We start from the raw sequence: 18,242 nt of genomic DNA, 5'->3' as shown, positions 1-18,242 counted from the left end.
AACAGAGAAATTATCGCAGCCACCGGCATTTGGGCGATCTGCTCGATCTGATAATGTTCCCCTGAATGTCCTAATTGATCAGTACGAGAATTTCTCTAGAGTTCTCGTAGATAATTTCTCTACTTTCTGAAGAATTTTCGGGACCCATGCTCTTTTCATACTGGATGGAAATATATGCAAGGCACACATCCTCAACGCAAGACACCTTTTTCGGGACGAGAAATAGAATATCTTTGCCTAGGGTGATCGTTGGGCTGTAAAAGCTCCTGATTTATGCTCGTCTCAGCCCAAGCTACGGAACTGCTATTCCAGTTCAAAACCCATGTTAAAAAGTGAACTATTTCCTTTAAGCATGTCTATCAAAAATAATTATTACATGGCTCATATGTAAGCTGGGTGTGTGAACATGCTTATGAGTATGTTGAAGGCAACTGATAATGTTCTGTTGGCCACAATTTCTATATTTAATTTGTCCTCCCGGATTTCATATTTTTGTTAATGACACCTTGACGATGTCGAGAAAAAACGCTTAGGAGATTTAACAGCCTGAGATACATTCAGTATAAGGAAGGTTCAAGGGTGCTAGATTCCTTCCGTCCTCGCTATCCTCAGGAAAAACCAATCCGCATCGCCCCTAGTCTTCATGCTTCCCTCTCTGGACTGGAGGTCACCTCACCAGCCAACCTGCAGTTGATGTCGGATCCATTCCAGGACACATAATCCTCTTCGGGTGACCGTTTGGGAGACGGATGGACCGTCCCGACAGGGCAATCGTCCCACGGGAACAGTCTCGCTTCCGCAGATCACTGTCGCTGGCTCGCACAACCCAATTACTACACCAGAGCATAGTTATGTCATAGCTCTGCAAGGGCCTTTTCAGACCAAAAAAAGATGGCCCCCAACAAAACAAACAATTTTCTCATTCGGTATCGTATCTCATCAAGCACCACATGTTTTCAGAGTGTTTATTATGCGTTCCGTCCAAAAAAGCGCAGTTCAATTTTCTCCCATTGACTTGAGTGATCTCAAAATTGACCCGGCCTTTCTGTCAACAATGTCAAAATTGCAAAGTAAACGTTTCAAATACATATACTGTTGCCCATTAAAATCGCTGAAAGTTCTGAAGCGATCGGTTAGTCGGTGTATTTAGATATGATGAGCACAGGAACTTTCCTTGAGGTAAGGTCACTTGACGTGACGTGACCTGGTGTTATGACCCTGAATTGAAAGACTTGGGCGGGAAAATGGGTCATTTGAAATCTTAAAATGCTAGATTTTAACAATAATTGCAAACACTATCCCGGCCAAATAGTGAGTGAGAAGGGAGCGATTTCCCGACCCCATGTTTAGCTCCTATAATTGAGCTAGCTGCTAGAGCCTCGCGGAAAAAAATCGAGCGCTTGCGTCGTTACGTAACGCAGCGACTAGTACCCCATTTTAAAATACCTATCAGTGACCTCTTTAGGGCAGTTCAAGGGCCCCAAGGCATTTGATCGGTTTTTGGTAAATAATAAACGCATTATCGTCATTTCGATACAATCGTGTTTTCCGTTCTCAGACGCGTCGATTTATATGCTTTTTTGTTTAGGTGAAGCAATTTAGGATGTTTACCTCAGGTCAATGTCATGTTAGGGCAACGCAGGTCACGCAGCTGTTGAAAGGAGGACATGTTGCATAACATTTGATTCGGCAAGTCTTGCAAAGTCCATTGATGGCTGTCCCGACTGGCTAGCTCATTTTGATCGGGAGTTATTGACGAAGCACTACTATGACCCTAGTGACGTCATAAATGACGTCACGCAAGGTGAACAATGCAAAAGTGAAGCATAAGACCTTGCCAAGAATGTATGAAGTCACGATTTCATGTGCTTGAGGTATAGTTTCAGATCATTTCCGACGCCAAATTAACAGTTTCCACAATTCCCCATTATGCTTATATGACACTAAGTGCAATGCGGATTGCATCATTTTATAACCGACAACCGTGCAGAGGTTTACTTAAGACGTCATAGTTAAGTGACCTGACCTGAAAACGTGGTTGATGTCAAGTGATCCAGCTTGAATCAAATGTAAGGCATGTGAAATGTCAGCCTTCTATCATCAGTGTGCTTTGAGCTACCGCAAAAAAAATACATGGCCGCCACTTCTTCTCGGCCGGCGAGGGTTAAACCTCGCTTCGAATTATTGCAGATGATTATGCGACCGAAAACAAAACATTTATCTGTGTCTAGAACGGCCGCTGACTTATTGGACAAGATCTCCAATCTTAATTCGCTAGATGGGAATAAAATAATCGGTATGTGATACATATAGTTATACCCCTCGATTTGCCCTCGCGCTAAGTCTAGTATAATCATCACTGTCGTTTTTTATCCGAGATGAGGTCGCCGCTAAACGGGTTGTTTTGTTTGCTTGCGTTGAATGGCCATTACGGATTATTGAAGGATTATGATAAAATAGGAATGGGGCAAGGGAGGATATGCACTGCAGGTGTTTAATTTAGATCACAAAGGCATCATTTCCGGCATCGTGCAGAGTCATTATCTTCCCCTCCTCTGCACTGCGGCATCTCTGCGCCCCACACACGGCGTCCTCACTCCACGGCCGGCCGCCGCCAACTGACCCACTCGCCGGGCGCCGCGACCTGACCCGTGTCGCTGCCGCGGCCTGCGCAATAGAGTCGGGGCTGGAATCCGGGGGTTCGGCCGGCCGGCCGCCTCTGGAGCGGGGGACTTTTTTTGTAGACCTACTGTACGGTCCAATAACAATAACACACTTCACAGCGTCATCATACGTCCGGCACTGATAGCGGCGTCAGCACCCGGTCAGTGGCCTGGGGTCAGACCGGAAGGGGCGGATGGTGAGTGGGCCGACCGTCACCGACCTTCAGCTGGGTCAGGATGCGCTGCGCCTCCCACAGCTGCTCCTCTCGCCGCTGCGTGATGCTGCCCGACTTGAGCTGGCCGTGCAGCTGGCTCAGCAGCGACTCCTGCTTCTCAATCTCCTCTTGAATGGCGGCGGCCGTGTCCGGTAGGTCACCGTCGGCGATCGGCGGCACGTACCTGGACAGGCAGCGGACACACAGCCGAGTCAGCCAACACATCTTCAGCGGACGTAGAACGTACACAAACACCGCTAGCGAACACACCGTGAGCGGACACACAGTCAGCGGACACACATCGGGCACAGAATCACATACCGTGAGCGGACACATAGTTAGTGGACACACAGTCAGCGGACACACATCGGGCACAGAATCACATACCGTGAGCGGACACACAGTTAGTGGACACCCAGTCAGCGGACACACATCGGGCACAGAATCACATACCGTGAGCGCACACACAGTTAGTGGACACCCAGTCAGCGGACACACATCGGGCACAGAATTACATACCGTGAGCGGACACACAGTTAGTGGACACACAGTCAGCGAACACACATCGGGCACAGAATCACATACCGTGAGCGGACACACAGTTAGTGGACACACAGTCAGCGAACACACATCGGGCACAGAATCACATACCGTGAGCGGACACACAGTTAGTGGACACACAGTCAGCGAACACACATCGGGCACAGAATCACATACCGTGAGCGGACACGCAGTTAGTGGACACCCAGTCAGCGGACACACATCGGGCACAGAATCACATACCGTGAGCGGACACACAGTTAGCGGACACCCAGTCAGCGGACACACATCGGGCACAGAATCACATACCGTGAGCGGACACACAGTTAGTGGACACACAGTCAGCGGACACACATCGGGCACAGAATCACATACCGTGAGCGGACACACAGTTAGTGGACACACAGTCAGCGAACACAGAGTTAGCTGACGCACGGAATCCGCGGCTACATTAGTGCCCGTTTTTCGGGTGCCAGTGTTGTTGGGTGTCGGCTGAGGGTGACTGGAAGTAGCCGTCAGTCGTCACCCACCGTTTGATGATGACGCCGCTGAACAGAATCTTTCCGTAGAGGAAGAAGGCGTTGAGAACCCGGTGCGAGATCTGCATCGTGGGCGACAGCACCAGCGACACGTTCTGAACGTTCATCTTGTTGACCTTCTCCTGTGGGAGCACGGCGAAGGAAGCACGGCGGTAAACACGCATCGACCACACAGCATGGCGACTAAAGGCTTATTGATCCGTTGAGGCGCATCTGATTTTATGAAAATAGCAGCTGGCAATGCAAAACAGGGCTGGAGAAACCGGGAGGGGGACCGTCTCCCCGGGCCCCATTAACTCCATTTCCTGGGGGACTTGGGGGGGGGGGCTAACATATAACGAAAATGGGCCCTTTTGACTTATGTTAACCCTCTAGTGCCCCCGGTATCATATCTGTAAGTCAATTTGCAGAAAATTCGCCTGCTAATCATAGAGGTGAAAATTGTTGAAAACCCTGCTGTATCAGAAGTGGTACGTCTTGGCAACCACCTGGTGGCAAAATTTTTAAGTAACGATTTCTCAGTTTCCCACCAGGTGATTTTGAAGAGGGTCAGTTTGTCCTTTGCCGAAAATCAATTTGAGATGCAAGTGTAAATTTAAGCATTTAGAAAACAAAAAATTAGTTATTTGGAAAGAAACTTGGTATACTGTGAGACAAATGTTCAGCATATATCATAGTATGTTGCAAAACATCGCAACTTTTTCAGGGTCAAAGATATGGACCCTTATTTTTGGGGATACTAGATATGATACAGTGGGCAAAGCACTCCAATATTTTCTATGAAATTTTCGCCGCTGCAACATACGGTGTGCCAATGCCATAGTTTCCTCAGGTGATAAGCATTGCAATGGCCTGTGAGTCATTGCAAATGACGATGGTATAAGATGCATAAATTTGTGAAGTTCGCTCCTCTTGCGCCAGATAACTCTATTTCGCTCCAGACTTAAAATGTCATAACGATATTGGTACGCTTATGCCGCCTCTCATCCTTGTCAATCTTCCAACATCTAGCTTTCTATGAGTGGCCTTACATGCCTCATACATCTCGACTTTTCTAACGCTCATAGGAATATGGTTTTGCAACTGTTTGACGATGACAATAGTGAACTTTTTGATCTGCAGGACACTAGCAGACCATATCTTCTAAAACCACGTTAGGATTTAGGAATGACATGCTATCGATGACAAGCTTGTTGATTTCAAGGAACGATCATCCGTGCGAGCATTTATACTCGTGAAACCAAAAATTGAGACTTGATGGGACAGGAGGATTCAGCGGTCTCTTGCACAATTTCGATATTCCAACAGGGGTTGTGGACGGGCATATTTATGTCTTGTGGGTCTATGTGTTAGCTGGGCATGGCTGAAGACTTGCATTAGCAGCCAGCCAGCATTTTTCATTCATATTGGAGAACGACTCACAATTTGTTTGCGATTCAAATCTCCTCCGTTCATCCCAGTATTAAGAGATTGAATGTGGAGTGGAAAACTATATCGTCATCTTCAGAGGAAGCTGGCTAAACGGGCTCGCCATGAAATCAGACTCCGGACCGAAGGGCGTGGTTCCTTTGATTTCCTATCTAAGAAGTAGGCAGCCATGCACTGCTGCCAGGTTCCAGCAGGTGCGTGACACCTGGCAAGCATTTTCACTGCCAGGTATGTCATTTGTTGTCATATATTGACATATACCCCCAACTGTGGTAGCTGAGTGCCACTGAACAAAAAGGATTTATAGGTACTAAAACATGGATACTACTTTTGTACTGACCATAAGAATAAAAGTTAAAGTGCGGCATTGCGTAATGCGTATGCTCACCTCCATATGAGGTCAATGAATATTGTGCAAGTTCCTGCCGATCGGTGCACAGTTACCTGTACCTTTGTTGTCTGACACGTCCTACAGCGGTTATTGCATTGGTCAGTGCGCGGCTGTTCTACTGACGCCGATGACATCAGGACCGCACGACCAGTCAAAGTACTAACTGACGATTCACAGGCTGAGAGTTTCAGTCACCCGAGATTGTCCGGCTATCATGAAGATAAACCAACATCGTCTTTGGCATTGAGCCCGGTCCGTCGGCAGGCTGTCCAGCATTTCGCATCAGAACTGCTTCACTTCAACCACTTACCGCGAGCCAACTGTAATGTCTTCATTTTTATATCAAGTATGCATAACGCATCTACGTTTGAGAAGCACGGCCCACATGTCTGAATTATGAAAAAAATGCACAAGTGCAACGCGCTGTATCGTGGAAATTGAAGGAATAGAAGGCACTCATAAATAGATGCCTACTAGGGTTACCCGCGTGCTCCGCAACGCGAAGGGGGGATTTTTTGACCCGTGGGTATTGGGTTGGTCTGTGTCGATTTGGTTGGTATCCATTTCGTTCGATTGCTTTTTGACGGCCAAGCATTTTGCAATAAAACAAAAAAGATGCATCGCATCGAGGTGCCCGTGTCGCATTATCATGCGTTCTACTTTAGAATGATTCGAAAACTGACGTGAAGTCTTTTGAGGGCCATCGATGAATTCCGGTAAAAATGACAATGTAATGGTTTGGAACATTTACATTTTTAAGAATGCTGTTGCTTATAATGTAAAAATGAAGACTGAACTTTGGACAGAATTGAATGCTCTTTCCATCGGTGCCATTTTTTGTTGCCAGAAATATCAGATCATTGAGCAAAACCCGTGTGATTAATAAAGTGGCACAAAATAGACAAACACCATTTTCTCCCGTGATTTGTACCACCTTGATTTGGATCAATCAGCTTTTCACAATTTTCCCATGAGAGGCGGTACATTTCTCTTGCCAACAGGCGCTGTTCCAACTCGCTCCGTTTAATGGTCACCTAAAAATAAAATCAATTCCAAAATCCGTCAAAAACCGCAATTTTTCAATCAAAGTACCCTCACGGGTGCACGTGGCACGTGTCATCCCCTGTACTGCATATCATTCGATAACCTGTTCAATTATCTACATGATGCTGTTTTCCCCGTGCCGATCCGGCCCACGGTTACCGAGATATTGCACGGGGACTGGACCCGTGTCGGCCAAAATAAGCCGTTTTCGCCCGATTTCGCACGCCGATTTATACATGTAAAGTCTATGACGCGAATTTGCACTTTTTGAGCACGTGCCACGCGCTCCCTACCAATCCGATCGAGCTGAGACCCCTCAAAGGCACGTCGCGCATCTTTGATCTATAAGTTGTTCAAATTTCACCGGGCTAGGTGCAACGGTCTGGCCTGTAGTCCACGCAAAGCACCACCAAGTCGGGACCTCGGTAACGGACAGACGCACCCTCCTCAAATAGTAATATAGACAAGCGGCTGCGCCACTTGCTTCGCGGCGTAGCCATAAAATGCGGCAGCAGCCAATTTGCTTTCGAATGGTGTTTGATTTAAATCGGTCTGTCGTCTGGAAGCAGAGATATGGACGGAAACGTGCAGAGGAAAATTTTGAACATAGTAACTATTCTGAGGGCTTAGTTGGATGAAATTTGGGTCATACGGGGTCAAGTCAGGTCAAGATAGTCATCCCTGGTCACACTGGGTCAGGCCAGGTCACCTTCGGTCAGGCCAGGTCGTATAGGTCACCACGTCACATTGGATCGGCCTGTACCACACTTCTACTACTTCTACCCATACCACTACTACTACCACTACCCCTACCACTACCCCTACCCCTATCACTACCCCTACCACACTACTCCTACCACTACCCCTACCACTACCACTACCCATACTACTACCCCTACCACTACCCCTACTTCTACCCCTACCACTACCACTACCCCTACCCTACTACTACCCCTACCACTACCCCTACTTCTACCCCTACCACTACTACCCCTACCACTACCCTACCACTACCCCTACTACTACCCCTACCACTACCCCTATCACTACCCCTACTACTACCCCTACTAATACCCATACTACTACCACTACCACTACCACTACCCCTACCAATACTACTACCACTACCACTACCACTACCACTGCACCTGCCACTACCACTGGGTCATGTGAAGTCACAGTCTATAAGATAAACTGATAAACTAAAAAAAGAGTTCCTAACCTTGCTCCTATCGTGTCATTCCATTATTCTTAGTCGTATTTGATGGAAATAGCGCCTTGTGACAAATGTGGCGCATTGCGACAAAAGTGGTGCATTTGTAATTGTCCTTTTGCCATGCATCCTTCCACCGAATTGCACCTTTATATCGGACAATATTTGACAAAGCTGTGCAATTTGCGACAAAAAAGGCGCTTTGGACAAATGTGGCGCATTACGGCAAACGCGGTGCATTTGTGTAAGCGCATTGAGAACTGTCTTTATTTACCGAAAATCAACACCTTCATTCGCCACTGTTTATCAAAATAAATCACTTGGCCAATCTGCAAATGAGAGGCACCCGCCGCCGATCGTCATGCATTTTAGTTGTAAAGTTCATCAAACCCGGCTGCCGATGCCTTGAAGACCGAGCAAATTTGGAGAAAATGCACCTTTTTCCAGCGCGTGCCACGTGCGAATCATCCACCCCCCGGGACTCGAACCTCGACACTGCACGTGCCCGTGACGTCATCAACACCCTGCGAAAATTTCAGCCCTCTCGACCGCACCGTTTGACCTGTGCACGGCGTCAAAGCACCCCTCTGCACGGTGCAAACAGACAGAAACACATACATACAGAGTTTCATTTCACAAATAGTATAGTAGATGATTAGCGTTGTTCCCTAAGCACCGACTGAAAGGACATTTTGATACAAGAAGGATGCCAATGAAATATTAAGAAAATGTTCTGATAATAAGTGCACAGTAAAGGATGTCTTGTTGGCATTTTACACATTTTAACTGCCACTTTTATCACTGAAATTTTTAATAATATATATTTTCTCATCTATGTCTTCACTTCCTTCTGTGTGGTCTGATACCACTAAAAATTACCAAGTGGAATGCCCAATGTATCATATTTGATACAAAATTTATTTCCGAAATTTGAACTGCGAAAAAATATTTGACTCCAGATTTCGAACAAGGGACCCAAAATGAATCATATGTCACAAGGTGCTAATTTTAGGAACCGTGGAACTATGTGTGGGCATTAGAGGGTTAAAAAAGTAATCAGACATTTTGGCCTGTATTAGTGTTTTAATTTTTAAATCTCATATTCCAAGCATCGGAGCCAGTGAGTAGATCCAAGCATCAGTGAGTAGATCTCAATGAGTCGGAGTCCACAGCAAGCTAGTGGGCCCTTAACCCTATTGGTGGCAGGGGGGGGGGTGTTTTCATTTACCCCTCAGGTTTTTCGGGAATATCTCCGAAACCGCTGAAGTTACGATGCTGAAATTTTCTGACTTTTCCTAAAACTAAATTGGGCACATTCCCGGAAAATTTCAAGTTCATAACTCTACCAGGGGCGGCTCCAGAGCACTGGGAATTGGGGGGTCCTCTTCGTGAAGCGAGTCATTTGGGCGAAGATCACGATGCTGATGTATTATAACTGTATGCACCAGTTTTACGAGCACTGAGCAGTGAATGAAAGGTATCATGTGATAACATATACAAAGTTATTGTGCATCCTCTTTTGACACGTTTTTGCTATAATAGGCGGGTCCAGGCGTCCAAAAAGGGGGGTTATGTTTTACCTCCCAACATAGGTGCCCTGACACCGCCTATGCATGACCAATACAATTGTAGTCGCTCTCTCATAAGAAAATTGTAACATAACAAGACTATTATCACCCTTTTTAGAAACAGTACCAACAAAAACCTTATTTACTATACTTTTTGTGTACCCCCAATCTCAATGATCTGTATCCGCCTATGATTTTTGAAAATGCATATTTTTAGGATCCATGTGAATTCCTGGTTCATTTTCTATCGATCGGCAAAAGTTGCGTTAAGATTGGTTCAGAAACCTGGCCGTGATAAACAGTCTAAAGTGTATCTGCAATTTGCCCGTTTTTACCCCCCCCCCCCTACCCCCTATTGACATTTTTTTAATTTTTATTTTTTAGAAATGTAGATCACGTTGAGCGAAATCGAATGCCGTTTGAATTTTGAAAATCAGCCCGTTAGGTCTCGAGATATCAGGGGGGGGGGGTCGTAAACAGCCCCCCCCTGCCACTAATAGGGGTAGCCAGGAGCCTGCCACTAATAGGGTTAATGGTTCCGTGAACCATCAGAGAGCCATGGGCCCTCATTGAGTCCATGTGGTCCAGGTCCAGTAGTGGGCCTGTTGAAAATTTGACAGAAAGGTGTTTGCTAGGCATACTTTCCTTTCACATCCCTCCTATGTACAGCAACGCATGAATGGCGGATCCTGGAGGGCGGGGGGGGGGTCCACGGGTTCATGACCCCCAAAAGGTCTGAGAGGGTCAGTTGACCCCCCTCCAAAAGCAGAAGACCTAAATGCGTTATACATAGACGCCGTCTTGCATGCTCAAAATCACCTGTCAAACACTTCTGAGCTAATACCTTTGTATTGCTTTTCTCTGGATCGTGTTGCGTGAAAAGGCGTATTGAAGGCCAGAATCTTACTCGTTGTTTTCTCAACCGTGGGAGCACCAGGGGATGATACAGGAAAACTCCAAGGGGATGGTCATGAATTTAATTCGTGGTTCCCCTACCTATAGATACCCAAAATTAAAAACTCAACGGATTTCGGCCACTTAATTTTGGTGATGCCGTATTTCCATTTTTATATTGTTTATTTTATTTTTAGTACCCCTGGGCCCTGGCAGGCCTGTGGTGCCCCTGGCCGGACTGTGGTGCCCCTGTCAGGCCACGGCCTGTGGTGCCCCTGCTAGGCCGCTGGGGCCCCTGGGCCCTGACAGGACTGTGGTGCCCCTGACAGGCCCAAGGTGCCCCTGCGAGGCCGGTGGTGCCCCTGGCAGAGGCCTCTGGTGACCCCTGAAGTGCCTTCAAAAGAGGACGTGGGGCCATCAGAAGCGGCTATAATATGACCGTCGGCATTGGGCCTTAAGGGAACTGCATGGGCCTCTGCTGTGACCCAAAATAAGGATCTCGAATGTCGAAGTGGGACCTTGAGAGACAGGTAGGGAGCCAGGGACCCAGGGACGCCTTAAACTCAACAGCGACACCGCACAACGCCCACGTTCCGTTGGTGACAAACACGCACTGGCGGCTTCATTTCACTTCATGAGCTCGACAAACCCGCGTTGCTAAGCAACCTAAACAGCTGATGCGTACTCTTATCGCCCGCGTCCTCTTACCCGTCCTTACCCTATACCCTTTTTGTGGCCTGAAGTTGGAACTTCAGTTTGCAGCCTCTGAAAATGATCAATATTGATCGAAAACATAATTTTGATGAAAAAAAATATGTTAAGTTGAAAGAGGAGGCGACTTCATCCAGATGCGGTGGTTTACTTCTTGAAATTATTTTTGTTTATGACGACCGCCATGCAATGACGGATGATGCGCGGCCGTCAATTAGCAAAAATAATTTCAAGAAGTAAACCACCGCATCTGGAGAAAATGACCTCTGTCAACTTAATATTTTTTTTTCATCAACATCATGTTTTCGATCAATATCGATCATTTTCGGATGCTTCAATTTTAAGTTCCAACTTCAGGCCACAGAACAAACTACCATACAAACAACGGGCATATTAAAGCTGGCTTCTTCTTGCACCAGATGGCGGCACTTCTTTTCGAAAATCAGTGCTTATCTTTCCAAAATCGTGATTTCCTCGCTGAGGAGTGAAATCGGCTTCATCGTTGTCAAAAATAGCAGAATCGTTGCCATTTTTGGCACGTATGACAAAAATAGCACGTGCTAAAAATGACAACGATTGACCAAACCTCTCCCGACTGATATGCCCAAGCCGTTCCCTTTTAAAGATATAGGCGGGAGTATTTTGAGGGGCTTATAGTGGACGCCTGTCATGTGAGTTTTATCCATATTCATTGTATGTTATGTCCTTATTAATTGTCAATAAACTGCTAACTAACTAACCGTCATAAAAGAAAGACCTTATGACCGTAATGAAGGTAAGGAGAGGAGCCGTTTCCCCGCTGCGGCTCGCTGAGCCGGCAGCCGGCGCCGTCAGTCCGTCGGCGCGGCTTACCCGTTTGATGATATGCTCCATGTGTTTGAACATGTACTGAAGCAGCAGCCGATGGGGCGCCGGCAGCCGCTCCAGCAGCTCGGTCAGCTGCTGCACGCGCCGCTCCGGGTCCTTGAGGCCGGCGGCGGCGTCGAACAGCGGCAGCAGCTCGGCCGTCAGCACCGGCTCGGGCAGCTCCCTGGCGTCGGCGTCACAGCGTCACAGACAGCGGGGGCGGCACACAGACAGCGGGGCGGCACACAGACAGCGGGGGCGGCACACACAGACAGCGGGGGCGGCACACAGACAGCGGGGGCGGCACACAGACAGACAGCGGGGGCGGCACACAGACAGCGGGGGCGGCACACAGACAGCGGGGACGGTACACACACAGACAGCGGGGGCGGCACACAGACAGCGGGGGCGGCACACAGACATACAGCGGGGGCGGCACACAGACAGCGGGGGCGGCACACAGACAGCGGGGGCGGCACACAGACAGACAGCGGGGGCGGCACACAGACAGCGGGGGCGGCACACAGACAGCGGGGACGGTACACACACAGACAGCGGGGGCGGCACACAGACGACAGCGGGGGCGGCACACAGACGACAGCGGGGGCGGCACACAGACGGCGGGGGCGGCACACAGACAGCGGGGGCGGCACACAAACAGCGGGGGCGGCACACTGACAGCGGGGGCGGCACACAGGCAGCGGGGGCGGCACACTGACAGCGGGGGCGGCACACCGACAGCGGGGGCGGCACACTGACAGCGGGGCGGCACACACACAGACAGCGGGGGCGGCACACAGACGACAGCGGGGGCGGCACACAGACGACAGCGGGGGCGGCACACAAACAGCGGGGGCGGCACACTGACAGCGGGGGCGGCACACACACAGACAGCGGGGGCGGCACACAGACGACAGCGGGGGCGGCACACAGACGACAGCGGGGGCGGCACACAAACAGCGGGGGCGGCACACAGACAGCGGGGGCGGCACACAAACAGCGGGGGCGGCACACAGACAGCGAGGGCGGCACACTGACAGCGGGGGCGGCACACAGACAGCGGGGACGGCGGCTCACCTGAGGAACAGTTTGAGCAGGCTGGCGACCGTGTGCGGCTCGTGGTCGTACAGACAGACCGAGTCGCGCTGGTTGTAGGCGCGCTTCAACTGTTGCACTTTGGACTTGACGCCGGACAGCCGGTAGATGCCCTCACAGTTGAGACCTGGCGAGAGCACAGGCATGTAACATAACCTCACGGGGGCTTCATTTTTACGGGTGAGAAAAAATCAGGTGGTATCGGATTGAAACAAGTGTAGCAAGGCTACATCTTGGGACGTCTTAACATTTTCAGATCGGGACCCAGCCGCCCGCCATACTCCCCTCCCCATACTCAGCAGCAGCAGTCATCATACCGTGGCGCACTGGTCACAAGCCTTCTATCCCAGCACCTCATCCCCACCAGTGTCAGCGCCGTCGGGACAGAGAGCCGGTCGGCCGCCGCCGCCGCAGCGTCAGCATTCACGTCTCAAACAGGTGAATGTCTACAACGACCCCGCACCATGAGCGACAGAGGTACATCACAGCCCCAAATGAGCTGCTGTGGCGCAATGACCACAGTCCGCTGTCATCGCCACATGCCTGCCCTCACTGCGACTCATCCACAACTGAGTCAGCAACGGCCGGCCGCCGTCGCCGCAGATTCAGCAGCTTTATCCGAGCCGAGTGACTGTCTCCAACGACCCAGGGGCGGAGCCGCGAGGGTACGTCACCAACCCCTCCCCGAAGAGCCCCAAATGGTCACCAGGGGACAGCACAGGACCGAAGTCGCAAAATCCATCAGCAATGGAAGGGGACGTTGAAAACACGCAAGTAAAAGGTTACAACCAACACTGGACGTCAAATCGTAGCTAATATACAAGAGAACTCCAAGAAACCAGTAAATTTCAAGACATAAATTGCATCCCAGACGGTACCCTGGAAAATGGACCAATCAGAGAAGAGTTGGCAATGACGCATCAGAGCGGCGGAGGAGTGCTCGCCGCCGGAGGCTGACAGACAGATCCCTGGGGGACTCCGGCCGAGTGACACACGCCCGATCCCACCATGTAAGTTCCCTGAGATTATCCTGGCGGCTGGGGTGGGGTAAATTAAACGGGGTTTAAGAAATCTACATTATGAATTAACAACGTAACGAATACAGTTCAATTCCAATACCGTACAGGCTGGACGCAGGTTACCAAAGCTTATTTAGGAACATGGTGTGTGGATTTTACCTGATTGGTTATTATTCGGAAAATGCGTTGTAACTTGGAAAACGACTTACTCCATTATAGAAGCTGCGGAAAAGGCAGGACTTTACGTAGGAATCAGGACCTTAGTGGGTTGGCGAGAAAACTGGCACATACAGCGTAGGTAATATTTTGTTTCCAATGATTGAAACTGGCTTAGTTTCCGAAACGTGTAATATGATGAGATCTGTTTAGCTTTGTTGGTTAGGAAAACTTCGAATGATTAAATGTTAGGTAACAATTACCAAACCAGAGTATGATATCAGTTGTAAAGGAATATGTTCACTATTGACTTATCGTTGCTGGCGGAGAGGCGTACCATTACTTTACTGTTTTATTGTTAACGTTTGCTAGCTTTGCTTTGCTTCACAAATATATCAATCTGTTATTTCATAAAGAGTCTTGAGGGAAATTTCGGGAAAGGGTAGGAAGTTACCAGTACGAAATGAAGGGACGGAAAGAGAGGGAGAACACGAGGGTAAATCGGGACGATCGGGAAAAGGGAGAAACATGGGCGGCAGCAGAGAAAGACGGTAGCTGCGAACACTGACTCATCCGCGCACTGGTCGGAGGCTGAGGAGCTGGCCCGGAGAAGTCCCAGAAAGGTGAGTGATTTTCTTTCATTGTAATGTTGCGGTGTTCCGAAATCAGTAGAATGTTTTCTGTAAATTCTCCGAAGGTTGTGTAAGTACATAGATATCAGGATAGGATTCGGGAAGTAGGATTACAGATATTAGGATGTACATCCGTTCGTTTGTTTATGGGATCAACGACTAAAATATGCCCTGCATTCCTTCCATACGCCCATCCTAAAGCCCCGACGAGTTACTGGTGATCAGTTCTTGTCGTACCCCTTCCAAACGCTCATCCTAAAGCCCCGACGAGTTACTGGTGATCAGTTCCCGTCGTAACCCGTCCAAACACTCATCCTAAGCCCCGACGAGTTACTGGTGATCAGTTCTTGTCGTACCCCTTCCAAACGCTCATCCTAAGCCCGACGAGTTACTGGTGATCAGTTCTTGTCGTACCCCTTCCATACGCCCATCCTAAAGCCCCGACGAGTTACTGGTGATCAGTTCTTGTCGTACCCCTTCAAAACGCTCATCCTAAAGCCCCGACGAGTTACTGGTGATCAGTTCTTGTCGTACCCCTTCCAAACGCTCATCCTAAAGCCCCGACGAGTTACTGGTGATCAGTTCTTGTCGTACCCCTTCCAAACGCTCATCCTAAAGCCCCGACGAGTTACTGGTGATCAGTTCTTGTCGTACCCCGTCCATACGCTCATCCTAAGCCCCGACGAGTTACTGGTGATCAGTTCTTGTCGTACCCGTCCATACGCTCATCCTAAGCCCCGACGAGTTACTGGTGATCAGTTCTTGTCGTACCCGTCCAAACGTTCATCCTAAGCCACGACGAGTTGCTGGTGATCAGTTCTCGCCGTACCCTGTCCGAAGGAGAGCCCCAATCTAGACCCCCGGTACTAAATATATTATCCATCAGTCTTCCCATTAATAGTCGTTGATTTCCGTTGAATAAGGAAAGTATGGGTTCAGTAAGATCAAGATAGGAATGATAACGCGCAGCTGAACTTGTGAGTGCTCGCCTTGACCGAGCCGTATTTTGTGAGCTAAGAACGTTAGTTGTTTAGAATGAGATAATTGAGGATATAATTTTACGAAGTAATTTCCGTGAACGGTTTAAGAGCGCCAGGTGTTGCTTTGAGCAGGGTTAAAGAAGGATGTTAGCCTTGTCGGGAAATGATTATTCAGTTAAACCGTTGTTTTATGCTATTACGATCATACATACAGTGGACGTAAGGAAAGGGATACGAGTACGAAGTAGGAATAGGGCAGGTAGTCCGAGGCGAGTTGTTATTGACGCGATGGGTAGGAATTCCTCGGGAAATATAAGGAGTCGAGAGTAGGTTGAGATGGGAAGTTTCCATGTTTTATGTTATCGTATGGGCAATTGTTTTTTTTTTCGAGGTTAGACGGCTTGTGTGCCCGGCTTCTATGTCGATATTTCTACCAACATGGCTTTTGTACAGTTGAGTGCGTACAGCGAGAGGTCTGTATTGTCAGGGCGGTGTCAACAATGTCTGCACGTCTTATTTCGACCGAGAGTAGGGGCCGTAGCGTAGTGTCGTGAGGTAGTGACGTCGGTAGGTTTGTCAGTAGGTGGAAAGGTGGATTGAGTTGGAGTTGCAGGGTAAGCAAACGAAGTATTGAGAGGTATGTAGGTAGTTCCGATAATTTTGGTAGTCAAGGTAGTTGAGCCCCTGTAAAAGTTAGTGAGGCCGGTAAGTCGTAGCCAGCGGGGTACGCAGCGTTAAGTCCTCGGAGTCGACGGGCTCCCCCGTAAAAGTTAGGCCGAGATGTGGTGACGTCGAGTGACGTGGTGATGTATGTTGTGTTAGTGGTAACTCGGCAGGCCGACGGGCCCGAAATTGAGGAAGGCCCGGGATGGGACAGCATGGTAGCCTCCGGTGAGTCTTTATTTAGCTTCTTTGTTAGATGGCGGATAGCAGACAGAAGACGACACTTAAGACCCTGTTAGCGAGAATGTATGCAGTTTAATGGACATTTATCCAGCTTGGGAGTCAATCTTTCATTTGGTCACCGGCACTACTGGAGGGAGACTTTCGGGGGTAGCACAAACGAAAACTAGAATGGGAGACGTGAAAGGGCATAATGAATGGGGACGAATGAATCTTTGGTTAAGGACCAGTAGGAGGTGTGCTGAACTCAGCCGGAATGATCGTATGAAATGACACTCGAGGGCATAAGGAATTTAAGCACTAATATATCATTCAACCTCGCAAAGCCGATTCAATGTACCAGAATGACCAGCCTCAAATAACATAAAGCATCGACTATCACCCGATGCAATATTGTCTGCAAGGGAGGACTTTCATCATTTTCTATCTTTCTCTATCTTTGTTCTTCCTCTATTATTTCTTCTCGTTTTTCCTCTTTGACCGTCTATCGAGGGAGTACTGACGAAAGGTGGCGGTTTTCTTCATTTCTAACTATAATTTCACACTTAAACTTCACTTTTCCACTTTTCCCACTTTTCTATCAGCCTCTCGCGCTACACAAGATCAAACGTCCAAGCTAATTTAACGCCACCCCAATCCCATAAGTGAAGGCCGTCCAAAACGCTCCCCCATAGGCAAAAAAACGGTGTGCCACCGCTAAACGACACCTTTTTGCGTTATCCTTTGAACATTGGGCAAAACATTTGTACAAAGTCGTCATTTAGATACACTGAAAATAAATTAACACTCGCGTGCCGGTGACACGAAAAAAGCACCAATGAGAGGCGTTTTGGTAGGGTGTAACACAACTCAACTGTGTAACTGTGGGGTGTAACGCCGAAGAATGGTGCAATTACTCGGTGTTCAAAATCAACACCGACAATTAACACCAATGCCACCTCAGACCAACCGACGCTACGGATAAATAACACCACCATTTGGTGTCAACACCCCGTGACAGAGACGTTATATCGCATACGCCACACAATGGTGTAGCTCCCAGTTCATTGATCTCTAAACGGTGTTACTAGCACCGTTACCATGGATCGGATATGGCCTTGGATTCAAGGTCAGCCGGCCGCCGGCCAGCGCGAGCGGCTGCGCGTGCACATGCGTAAATTCAAATGAACGGCGGCGTGTTGATTCGCGCTTCAGTTTGAGTCGAGTGATGCGGGGCTGTGTGGAGACTGGAGGTGGTGTGAGATTACAGGGCTGCGGAGTCGGAGTCGGAGTCGGAGTCGGAGTCGGTCGGAGTCGACAGTTGTGACCGGAGTCGGAGTCGGAGTCGGAGTCGCTTTTAGAAACCCGATCCGGAGTCGGAGTCGGAGTCACCGAAAATCTGTCGACTCCGCAGCCCTGCTAGGTC

The 18,242-nt window shown here is 48.8% G+C and overlaps 1 protein-coding gene across 1 annotated transcript in view; it reads right to left on the bottom strand.

Moving 5' to 3' along the window:
• The window catches only part of LOC122389205 (ralA-binding protein 1-like), an 85,445-nt gene that overhangs the window by 28,078 nt on the left and 39,125 nt on the right, over window positions 1-18,242 (bottom strand). The window contains exons 3-6 of the mRNA XM_043380985.1: window positions 13,130-13,274; window positions 12,059-12,236; window positions 3,949-4,079; window positions 2,885-3,062 (exon numbers count right to left, since the gene is read on the bottom strand). Coding sequence (XP_043236920.1) covers window positions 2,885-3,062; window positions 3,949-4,079; window positions 12,059-12,236; window positions 13,130-13,274 — 632 coding nt within the window. The remainder of the gene's footprint in view (window positions 1-2,884; window positions 3,063-3,948; window positions 4,080-12,058; window positions 12,237-13,129; window positions 13,275-18,242) is intronic.

This window comes from Amphibalanus amphitrite, unplaced genomic scaffold (assembly GCF_019059575.1).
Source record: "Amphibalanus amphitrite isolate SeventyFive unplaced genomic scaffold, NRLGWU_Aamphi_draft 000348F_arrow, whole genome shotgun sequence".
Lineage (NCBI taxonomy): Eukaryota > Metazoa > Arthropoda > Thecostraca > Balanomorpha > Balanidae > Amphibalanus > Amphibalanus amphitrite.
Note: the sequence above shows the minus strand (reverse complement) of the source record. Positions and strands in the feature narration are given on the sequence as shown.